This window comes from Terrapene carolina, unplaced genomic scaffold, assembly GCF_002925995.2.
Source record: "Terrapene carolina triunguis isolate 2854851 unplaced genomic scaffold, T_m_triunguis-2.0 Scaffold96, whole genome shotgun sequence".
NCBI lineage: Eukaryota > Metazoa > Chordata > Testudines > Emydidae > Terrapene > Terrapene triunguis.
This window is the reverse complement of record NW_020664447.1, coordinates 43731772-43743552: the sequence shown is the minus strand read 5'-3', so window position 1 is coordinate 43743552 and position 11781 is coordinate 43731772. Positions and strand designations below refer to the sequence as shown.

Here is an 11781-nt window from a genome sequence, read left to right as displayed (position 1 = left end):
AGTCTTTCCCTGCTGCTGGAGCCTTTCCCCGCTGCCAGTAAAGGCACGGAGCTGACAGAGCCTTTCCCCGCTGTAATGGGCACGCTAAATTAAATTGTATTATACTGTTCAGCCACTAGGTGACACTGTGCATAAAAATCCCTTTTTTAACAACCCTCAATCATACCCGGCAGAGCATTAAGGGATCTTATGATGAACATAGCTGGTATGTATAAGCAAGTCCTGTGACCAGTCCACATCTGGTACAGGAGCATGACATGGTGTCAATAGTAAACTAAGAACAGAAACAAAAGGAAAACAGCAACAGATGTTGCAGACAAAAGGAACAGCAACAAAGGTTCCAGGATCTCATCAATATGCCACTCTTCAGTGCCCCAGAGAACTTCAGCTTTCCCAGTGGACAGAATGGAAGCAATATTTTGCAAGATTTTGAATTGCAAAAAACTCCACAAAGCAAGTGGAGATATGTAGCCATCTTCTCTAATATATGCTACAGGGAAGCAGACAGAGCATATCTTTAAATCCTTTGACTTTACTGAAGACAGTCACAGAGATGACTACAAAAAGAACAGGAGTATTTGTGGCACCTTAGAGACTAACAAATTTATTAGAGCATAAGCTTTCGTGGGCTACAACCCACTTCTTCGGATGCATATAGAGTGAAACATATATTGAGGAGATATATATACACACATACAGAGAGCATGAACAGGTGGGAGTTGTCTTACCAACTCTGAGAGGCCAATTAAGTAAGAGAAAAAAAACTTTTGATGACTACGAAAGGGTTCTGGCTATGTTCGATGCATTCTTTATATCTCAGAAATGTGGTTTATAAAAGAGCATGTTTTCACCAGACACTTCAAGAACCAGGGGGAAAATAATGAATGTTTTATAAGAGCTCTGCATACATGCTGAAAACTGATTTTTGGGAATGCAAAACATGAAAATATCAGAGACAGGCTAGTAATTACTGGGTTAGAAGATAAAAACCTTTCACAGCAGCAACAATTGAAGAGAGATTTAACACTAGCGACAGCTATGCAGATAGCAAAAGAGTCAGAATTAGTCAAACAATATAACAAAAGGTAGGAGCAATTTGAAAACCCTGAAGCTAGCTAAGCTATAAACAGACACTTGAGTGTTAAAAGTCATTGTCATAAAACCCCTGAGGCAAGGAGAGGGAATGCTGAGGCTAAAGCTGTATCTACACTGCCACTTTCAGCGCTAAAACTTTCATCATTCAGGGGTGTGAAAAAAACACCCCTCTGAGCGACAAAAGTTTTTGTGCTGAAAAGCGCCAGTATAGACAGCACTCCCAGTGATACAGCTAGCACCGCTGTTCGGGGTGGGGTTTTTTTTTATCGCCAGGAGAGCTCTCCCCCGGCGATAAAGCATGTCTATACTGCCACGCCACAGTGCGGCCGCGCTGTAACATGGGCAGTGTAGACATACCCCAAGAGAGACAAATTCCAACCTACGTGCACAAGGGGTGGAAAAAGTCATATCCCAAGAAATTATGCATGTCCAGTCACAGGCAAACAGCATAATGCATGCATGAAATATGAACATTTTGCAGCTGTTTGCTGCACCAAAACAATCAGGAAGTTGACTCACATTACAGACAATCAAGAGCCATTGTTTCTGGGATCTGTCACTTGTGATGACAGAGAGCCTGCCTGGAGAGTGAAACTGAATATTCATGGCAAGACTATTGCCTTTAAAATTGACGCAGGAGCTGACCTCACAGTCATCTCAGAAGGACTTACAATCACCTTCAACCCTTCCCAAAGCTGAAGTTACCTGAGGCAGCTCTGGCAGTATTCTAACCTGCATGGGCCAGTTTACTACAAAAATAACTTACACTCTGGATGCATAGCTTTTGTCTTTGTATGTGATCTAAGGACCACAGACCAGCAGCCTTCTCAGCTGCAGTGTGGCAGCCATGATGGGCCTAGTGAGACAAGTGGAAGAACTCGATGGAATATTTGGTCATATTGGACTTTTGAAAGGAGATCCAGTACAAATAACCTTAAGAGACAATGCTGAACCATACATACATACATACACCTCGAAGGATTCCTACCCCATTACATCATAAAGTGGAAACTGAGTTAAAGAGAAGGGAGTGGATTGGCATATTCGAGAAAATTTCTGAGCCAACAGCCTGGTGTGTGCCAATGGTACCAGTTATAAAGAAAAATGGAAAAATGTGACTCTGTAGATCTTAAAAGACTAAATGAAGCAGTTGTGAAAGAAAAATATATCCTCCCAACACTGGAAGACTTCCTCCCCAAAGTGAAAGGGATGCCTCAGGCGGATAACTGGCAAATTTCTTTAGCTAAAGCAAGTGCTACATTTATCACACCCTTTGGGAGATTTTGCTTTCAAAGATTACCTTTTGGAATTACCAGAGCACCTGAAGTTTTCCAAATGAAGATGGCAGAATTGTTAATGAACACAAATGAAGTTACAGTTTTCATGGATGATATTCTGATATATGGATCTTCGACACAACAAAATCCTCAATGAAGTCCTAAGCCTAATCAGTCCGGACTGATGCTAAACAAGGGAAAATGCATTTCTGCCTATCCCAAATTTTGTTTTTGAGACAGACCATAAACAGAGATGGATGGAATCAGTCCTAGCCCTGAGAAAGTGAAAGCAATTTGAAAATGGAATGCACCAACTAATGAACCAGAACTGAGATATATACTGAGCTAGTAAATTACCTTGGTCAATGCCTACAAGACCTTTCTACAGTGACAAAACCACTGAATGAATTGTTGGAGTATATCTACACTGCAACTAAACACCCGTGGCTGGCCCATGTCACTTGACTTAGGCTCATGGAGCTTGGGCTGCATGGCTGTTAAATTGTGGTGTAGACATTCAGGCTAAGGCTAGAGACCAGACTCCTGGACCCCATGAAGGGAGAGGGTCCCTGAACCCAGGCTCCAGCCCAAGCCCAAATGTCTACACTGCTTAAACAACCCTGCAGCCTGAGTCCATGTCAGCTGTCAAGGGCCAGCCACAGATGTTTAGCTGCAGCGTAGACATACCCTTAAAGTCCAACACATCTTAGCTATGGGGCCAAATCAAGACATTTTCTTCAAAAAGGTAAAAGGATTGATCTCAACAGCTCCATTTCTCCAGTACTTTAATGTGAACAAACCCACAAGCAGGGCCAGCTTTAGGCCGATTCGCCCGATTCCCCGGAATCGGGCCCCACGCCTAAGAAGACCCCGGTGGTGGTCATCTTCGGGGGCCCCGCTCCCCTGGATGGAGCTCCGGCCAGAGCGCAGCAGCCCCGTGGCCCCACGACCCCGGCCGGAGCGTGGCTGCCCCACGGTCCCACGACCCCGGCCGGACCTCCGGCTGGAGCGCGGCAGGCAGCCCCGCAGCTCCGCAACCCTGGCCGGACTGCCGGCTGGAGCGCGGCAGCCCCGCTCTCCTGGCCGGACCTCCGGCCGGAGCGCAGCAGCCCCGTTCTCCCGGCCGGAGCGCCGGCCGAAGCGCGGCAAGCCCCGCGGCCCTCCCTCCCCCAGCCGGCAATCCAAAGTGCCGCCCCGGGAATCGGGCCCCGCGCTTGCTAAAGCCGGCCCTGCCCACAAGGGTCAGTGCCTAGGTGGGGCATTGTTGCAACAACATGGCTCTGAGTGGAGGCCAGTTGCATTTTGCTCTCACACACTTACAGAAGCAGAAAAATTATATGCACAGATTGAAAAAGAGTGCCTGGCAAGCATATGAGCATGTGAGAACTTCTACAGAGCTCTGTGTGGACTGATAGCAGACAAGAAACAGCTTGTAACCCTCATCAGTGGAAAAGACCTGGATCAAGCACCGCTCTGATGCCAACATCTACTGCTAAAGTTAATGCAATTTAACCTCGTTGCAAAATATGTTCCTAGGAAAAATCTGGTGGTAGCAGACACTCTATCAAAGAACCCAGCATCGCACTCAGCTACCTGTGAGCTTGAAGATGATATAATGGCATATGTGGATGCTGTGGATGCATACAAACCAGTGTAAGAAAAGGGACTCCTACAGCTAAAAAAGCCCAACCTCGACAGACATTCAGCTTCAGGAAGTTCTAAGTTACATATGAGGCAACTGACTCGAGTATCTAAAGGACACTAAGGAAGTGATAAGAGACTACTTTGTGGTGCGTGGACAATTAAGTGAGTCAAATGGACTTGTGATTAAAGGCAATTTGCATCGTAATTCCAAACAAATGAGTGGGGAAATCCTATACCTCATCCATGAAGGACATCAAGGATTAATTAAATGCCATGAACAGGCCAACCAGTCAGTCAGGTGGCCAGGCATCAGCAAGGACATAAAGAATAAAGTATCTGCACATGAACATTGCAAAACTAACAGACCAACACAATACAAGGAACCTTTAATAACAGCACCTCTACCAGACGGACCTTGGAAGAGACTCGCTGCAGATTTATATAAATTCAGAGGACATCATTGCCTAGTCGTCATGGACTATTTTTCCACATACGTAGAAATAGTGTATTTGAAAGACATAATATGCCCCAGTGTTATTGAGAAACTGAAGTCCATTTTTGATCACTTTGGTATTCCAGAACAACTAGTGATGGACAATGGACCACAATTCACTGCAGCAGAGTTTAAGTCATTCCAAACGAAATATGATTTTGACTATATTACTAGCAGCCGGTGTTACCCAGAAGCAAATGGAGAGGCTGAAAGAGCTGTACAGATGGCTAAGAAAATCTTACAGCAGGAAGAGCCTTTCCTTGCTTTTCTGTGTTACAGATCAACACCAATAGCCGCTACTGGATATAGTTTAGCACAAATCCTGATGGGAAGACAACTCAGAACTACTATTCCAACTTTGGAAAAGAACCTATTTCCAAAGTGGCGAGGATGAAGAGAGTAGCCAAATTGGATAAAAAGGCTAACAAAGCTTATGAACACTTTTACAACAGATGTCACTCAGTTAGAGAACTGCCAGGTCTAGAACCTGGTGACCATGTTCACGTCAAACTGGATGGGGAAAAAGAATGGACAACTCCAGCTGTCATAAAGAAAAAGAATTCAGCACCCAGATCATATGTGATTGAGACCAACAGTGGAGACTTCAACAGAAACCATCAACATCTACAGCTTGTTTCTCAGAAAGAACAATCAACAGAGCAAACTACAGATGGCAGATGCAGAAGAAGACGACTCAGGGATTCCAAACTGACCACAGCCAATCACTGCAAGTAATGGACACCCTTTCACCACTGCCAGAGCCTTTCCTTCAGTGGGGGAAGGGCTCCATCAATGGGGAGGCAACAGGACGCTACATTGCTAAAAACAGCAGTGTAAATGGGTAGGCATGGCTTGGGTGAGTAGAGAACCATCTAGGGCATGTACTCGGGTATGTACCCACACCCTTCAAGCATGTCTTTACTCTGCTCGCCTAAGCCAGGCTTCAGTGTTTACACTGTTATTTATACCCATTCTACGGAGACTACGCATGTATGCACCCTACACACCGCTAAAGGAAGGGTGCAGTGTACATGCACCCAAAGTGACATACAGCCCAGATACCGGCATTGCACCTGTTGTTATGGGCAACTGAGTTTAGACAAGGTTTGTTGCTGAATTGCAGAAGCCCTTTGCTCCCAAGGAGCCCACCCTGGCATCATTCCCTATGGAGACAGGCAGGGAGAGCAATGGGTTGGAGTTTTAAAGAGGAACATTAATTGGAAACCACTTACATTTTCTCCAGGAAAGTGTAGCGAGATGCATTGAATGTCAGTGGGTTTCTAACGATGGCCATGATATCCTCAGCCCAGCTCTGGGAACAAAATAAATGCAATCAGAGGTTAGAAAAGTGGCACCAATCAGGACATGGCATCTGCACGCTGAATGGCGCTGACCTCCCATCCCATCCTCGCAGCCTGGCTACATTGAGGAGCAGTGCACACCCTCCGGTCCCTCCACCTGCCTAATCTTGAGCTCCTATTTCTACACCTGCTTACAGTGGGACCTTGCACTTACCCTCCTCTCCTTCTCTTTGTCCACTTTAACTGCAGGAGGAGGAGGATGAAGTGAACAGCAGCAGCACATCAGTTCCCTCCTTCTGCTTGCAGGGGCTCAAAGGCACTGTACCCCCCTCTCTTTTGGAACTGGATTCCTGTCCCTTGCAGCCGGCGAGCTTGTCAGTCATGCTCAAGAATCAGAGATTTAGAATTCCCACCCTCCCTCTTTCCGCTTATACCACGATTCCTAGACGTCCCTGGTGGTCCATTCCCCTGAGGTCTCGGATACCTTGCCAACTCTCTCTTTGTAGGAGACAAAGTTGTGGAATGTGAGATCCACCATATCAGTGCCGGTCACAACAGTCAGAGTCTTGAGCAGGAAGTTGTTGTCTGGGAAATCCAAGTTAAAAACCTCTCGGAGCTTCTGGCTCTGCAAAGGGAAACAAGGTACTAATGAAGGGGGATGGGTAAACTGACACCAGGAAAACAAGACCCAACCCAAACCTTTATCCAAATTTCCATTCAACCTTTATGGAAGCTGGAAAAAGTTTTTAAAAAACTTTTTATATTATTCATTTTCACTGTGGGCTCCTGTACTTCCTGGGTCCAGTGGGAATGTGAAGAAGTACTAGAGCAGCCTGGCATTCCTGATCTGACCAAGAGATCTCAGGAGACACTTTCTTCTTGCAAGATCTCCAGTTAGGGTTGCCAACTTTCTAATCTCAAAAAACTGAACACCCTTGCTCCACCCCTTCCCCAAGGCCCCACCCCTGCCCCACCCCTTCTCTGAGGCCCCGCCCCTGCTAATTTTATCCCCCCTCCCTCCATTGCTCGCTCTCCCCTACCCTCACTTGCTCATTTTCACCAAGCTGGGGTAGGGGGTTGGGGTGTGGGAGGGCATACAGGCTCTGGGCTGGGGGTGTGTGCTCCAGGGTGGAGCCAGAAATGAGAGGTTCAGGGTGCAGGAGGGGGCTCCGGGCTGGGGTAGGGGGTTGGGGTGTGGGGAGGGTGAGGGCTCCGGCTGGGGATGTGGGCTCTGGAGTAGGGCCGGGGATGATGGGTTTGAGGTGTGGGAGGGGGCTCAGGACTGGGGCATGGGGTTCGGGTGCGGGAGGGGATTTGGGGTGTGGGCTTCAGGTGGTACTTAGCTCAGGCGGCTCCAAGGAAGCGGCCGGCATGTCCCTCCAGCTCCTAAGCGGAGGCACAGCCAGGTGGCTCTGTGTGCTGCCCCTGCCCACAGGTACCGCCCTGGCAGCTCCCATTGGCAGTGATTCCTGGCCAATGGGAGCTCCGGAGCTGGCGCTTGGGGCAGGGCATGGAGTCCCGGTGGCCGCCCCTATGCCTAGGAGCCAGAGGGACATGCTGACCGCTTCCTTGGAGCCACGCAGAGCCAGGTAGGTAGCCTGCCAGCCCCACACCAACCGGACTTTTAACGGCCCGGTCAGCAGTGCTGACTGGAGCCGCCAGGGTCCCTTTTCGACTGGGTGTTCCGGTCGAAAACCGGACACCTGGCAACCCTATCTCCAGTCCAAATTTGCAGACATTGCAGATGTTGTAACATATGGAATAAGGTGACAGACACTACTGAAGCAGGGTTCCTGAGCTTATTAGAGCCAGGCTGCTTGTCGCCATCACATGACAGCCTTAAGGCTAGATTACTGCTGTACGCCTTACTCCAGCATCACCATAACATCATCTCTTCCCAGTGCAGTTGGAAGTGTTAGTTATGATCTTTAAAGCCCTGCATGGTCTAGGACCCAGTTATCTGAAAGATGGACTCTCTCCCTGTGTCTTGTGCCAGTAGTTGCGATCGCTTGAGTCACACTTGCTGCCAGTTCCTGGACTTGGTCCCTCTGTAACATGAGTGTCAGAGCCCCTCACTTCTGGAACCTGCCTTCCCTCCATCCTCCTCCCGCCCCATCTGTGGTCCACCAGAGCCTGAGTTAGACAAGTATAGACCTTATCTGATTGGTGTAATATGCATTTCATTACTGGATCACATTAGGGATAATACATGTCATTTTTTACAGAATCTTTGTAGAATTATTTTTCATTAATTTTCTTCATCACCATGTAAAATCTCCCAAATGTAAGGTGCTGAGGTGCTGGGTACCATTTACAATGAAATAAGTAACATTCACAAATCATGAAAGAAGTGCATTAAATTCACTATATAAATGTAATCCTCCAGCCAAAACCAAACAAAGGGCCTGATCCTGCCCCTCTTGAAGTCAATAGCAAGTCACTGCCATTGACTTCAGTGGGAGCAGAAGCGGGCCCAAAGACTTCTTGCTGCATATGTGCAGCTAAACTTCTAATTCACTACCAGATTCAGGGCCAGATTCAGAGGTGATGTCTAGTGGGTGTAGGTATAAGGGAGACTGAGTCTACACTAGTGTAACTTACAAGCTGAGGAAAGTGTAAGTGGCAGTCTCTTAGAATCACTTTCACTCACCTCTGAATTTGGCCCAAGTAAGGTACAATCAGTTGCTCACATACAAAATGGGAAATGACTGCCTAGGAAGGAGTACTGCAGAAAGGGAGCTGGAGATCATAGTGGACCTCAAGCTAAATATGAGTCAACAGTGTAACGCTGTTGCAAAAAAAGCAAACATCATTCTGGGATGTATTAACAGGTGTGTTGTGAGCAAGACACAAGAAGTAATTCTTCCGCTCTACTCCACTCTGATTAGGCCTCAGCTGGAGTATTGTGTCCAATTCTGGGTGCCACATTTCAGGAAAGATGTGGACAAATTGGAGAAAGTCCAGAGAAGAGGAACAAAAATGATTAAAGGTCTACAAAACATAACCTATGAAGGAAGATTGAAAAAATTGGGTTTGTTCAGTCTGGAGAAGAGAAGACTAAGAGGGGACATGATAACAGTTTTCAAGTACATAAAAGGTTGTTAAAAGGAGGAGGGAGAAGAATTGTTCTTCTTAACCTCCGAGGATAGGACAAGAAGCAATGGGCTTAAATTGCAGCAAGGAAGGTTTAGGTTGAACATTAGGAAAAACTTCCTAACTGTCAGGGTGGTTAAGCACTGGAATAAATTACCTAGGGAGGTTGTGGAATCTCCATCATTGGAGATTTTTAAGAGCAGGTTAGACAAACACCTGTCAGGGATGGTCTAGATAATACTTAGTCCTGCCATGAGTGCAGAGGGCTGGACTAGATGACCTCTCAAGGTCCCTTCCAGTCCTATGATTCTATGATTCTATGTCTTCACCTCACAGTAAGCCCAAGCTAGCCTACCCTGGTGTGGCTAGCTTTGCAGTGGGGATGCTCCGTCCATGCTAAGTGCTACCCATGTAACTGCATCCACACTGGTGCTGTACTAGTCCATGTACTGGGATGAATTTCTGGTGTGCTATCCTATAGTTCTTAGTGATACATTAAACTGGACCACTCTATTAATTCATTTGCCTGGTGCTCTCTCTTACCTAGCATGGAGTGCTGTCTGTAGGAAGAACATGAGAACAATGCTTTAGGTAAATAATTTCCAAGGGGAAATAATCCTCATTACTGCAGATAGCTTTGAAGGCAAAAGCAAACAGCATTTGGCTGCAAGAATTTTTAATGAGAATGTCATTAAGGAATTCAGTCTGCAAACTTCAAAGTGATTTGTAGTGCACCTGACTGGGACTGCTCTTTCTTTCTCTTTTTCTTTCTTATCCATTAAGCATACAAATTCCCCCAAATTATGGGTCTTACTGACATCACATCTTCTGGCCAACTGGCAGCACAAGAGGAGGGCTTCTTGGACAGCACCTCCATTCAAATGCTGTGGAAGTGCAGCAGAAACAAAGCAGGCAAACGTGAGGTCAAAAAAGCCAGTGCAGAAGAAGGGAGAAGATAGACCAGAAAGTACATCCCAGGTAGAGCTGTGGGATAGGATTGGAGGTCTACCAGCACCAGTGCTTGATTATCCTGTATTTTCACCACAAAGTAGGGTGGGCTGCCAGCCCAGGCTGAAGCAAAACCCAAGATCAAAGCTATGCCCTCAGCTGTGCTTGCTAGCTTAGGCTTAAAGCACCCTCTTAGCCAGGGTTAGGGTTTTTGTGCATGTGTAAGCAGGGGAATGGTCCCGCTATTGTGGGGCACTTTCCTCGCTTATACACTACCCTGGTGAAACGGGCTAGCGAAAAGATCTGAGTCCTTGCTCCCACTCCCTTTATTCAGAGGCCTGCCTGAGCTCGAGGGCTCTCCTTCCACTCTCCTGTGTGGCAGAGTCCTTGTAACCCCAACAAGGCGGGGCCCAGGATTCCTAGGGCTCAAATCCCCAACCTTGTCGTGGTCACTTAGGTCAGGGTCTAGGGTGTCCACACTCCTGGATGCTCTCTCTGCTCTGGATGCTTCCATGACCCACTGATCATTCCATACAGTTCAAAGCAAATACAATTTATTAAACAGCAAGAAAAAATAAGGAAAAATGGGAAAGGTTAAAGGAAAACATGTCACCCCGCTCTGTGGGAAGGGGACATCACAAACAGCATCTCTGGAATGTAAGAGAAGTCCACAGTCTGTTCCTCACACGTCCCAGGCCTCCTTCTCAGGCCCTGGCTGTGCTACAGGGCTGCTGCGGGTTGGACACTTGCTCTGGCGGTGGCCAGCCTTCAGGCTCTAGGTGGCAGGACCCTTCTTCCCAGTGTCAGCCCCCTGTCGGGGTTATGATCCCCCTCCAAGTCTGGACTGTAGGGCCCCTTGGCTGGGGTGTCTCCCTGCGCTGGACCCGCTGCCCAGCTCCCCTGTCGTTCTTCCGAGTTGCTCACTGCACTCCACTCTGGACTGCTCCAGCTCCAGCCCCAGCTCCACTCTGCCTCGGCACTGCTGCTGCTCTGCCTCCAGCCCCCTGGGCTGCTTCTCTGGCCCCCCTGGCTCTGGTTGCTGCAGCTCTCCTCCCAGCACAGGTCTGCTCTCTGGACTACTTCTCTGGTTCTCTCTGGCCGGCGTGACCCTGCTCTCCAGCTCAGCTCGGGCTCCTGCTTTCTCCTTAGCTCGGCCCCATTCTGTCGGTATGTCTGTTCCAGGCAATTCCAGCTCTCATGGAGGATAGAACCTCCTGACTCCCTCATTAGCCTGCCCACCTGTCAATCAGGCTGACCTGGAGCATTGGCCTCTCCCCATTGTTCTTGGGGACTGTCAGTCTCAGGGGCCTGATTTCCCATCGATCCTTCCCCTTTCTTTTGGTACTGGGAGCTAGCCAATCAAAACCTCCCACTAAGTTTTAGTAAGGGGTGTGACGTTACTGACATATCCTGTGACCGTATAGATCATTGTTGCAACCACTATTATAGATTTGCAGCAAATATTGTACAAAGGTTGTCGTGTAAGGTGTCTATGGAAAGGTTATGATTTGCTGGGTATGATTACGATGTCTATATGTGTGTATCATTTTTGTAGTTGAAGTTATGAATATTGGCTATGTATTTGTATCTCAAAGTGTTTTGATTCTAAGTAGCCTCAGGGCTTGGCTACACTTGCGCATTACAGTGCATTAAAGGAGCCCCGGACGCACTAGCTCACTACCCGTCCACACTGGCAAGGCACCTAGAGCGCTCTGACTCCACAGCTAGAGTGCTCCTGGTACTCCACCTCGGCGAGTAGAATAACATTTGATGCGCCCCTGCTGGAGCGCCCCAGCGTCAGTGTGAACGAGGTATTGCATTACTGCGCTCTGATCAGCCTCCAGAAACGTCCCATAATCCCCTTGAGTCAAGTGGCCACTCTTGTCATTGTTTTGGATATGCCCTTTGAAAGCTCCGTTTGACAGCTGGC

The 11781-nt window shown here is 47.7% G+C and overlaps 1 protein-coding gene across 1 annotated transcript in view; it reads right to left on the bottom strand.

The window, feature by feature from the left end:
• PLCB2 (phospholipase C beta 2) overlaps positions 1–10365 on the bottom strand; it is a 38957-nt gene extending 28592 nt beyond the window's left edge. The window contains exons 1-3 of the mRNA XM_029911415.1: positions 10291–10365; positions 6295–6435; positions 5742–5821 (exon numbers count right to left, since the gene is read on the bottom strand). Of these exons, the coding sequence (XP_029767275.1) occupies positions 5742–5821; positions 6295–6435; positions 10291–10365 (296 nt within the window). The remainder of the gene's footprint in view (positions 1–5741; positions 5822–6294; positions 6436–10290) is intronic.
• Positions 10366–11781: the final 1416 nt, after the last annotated feature.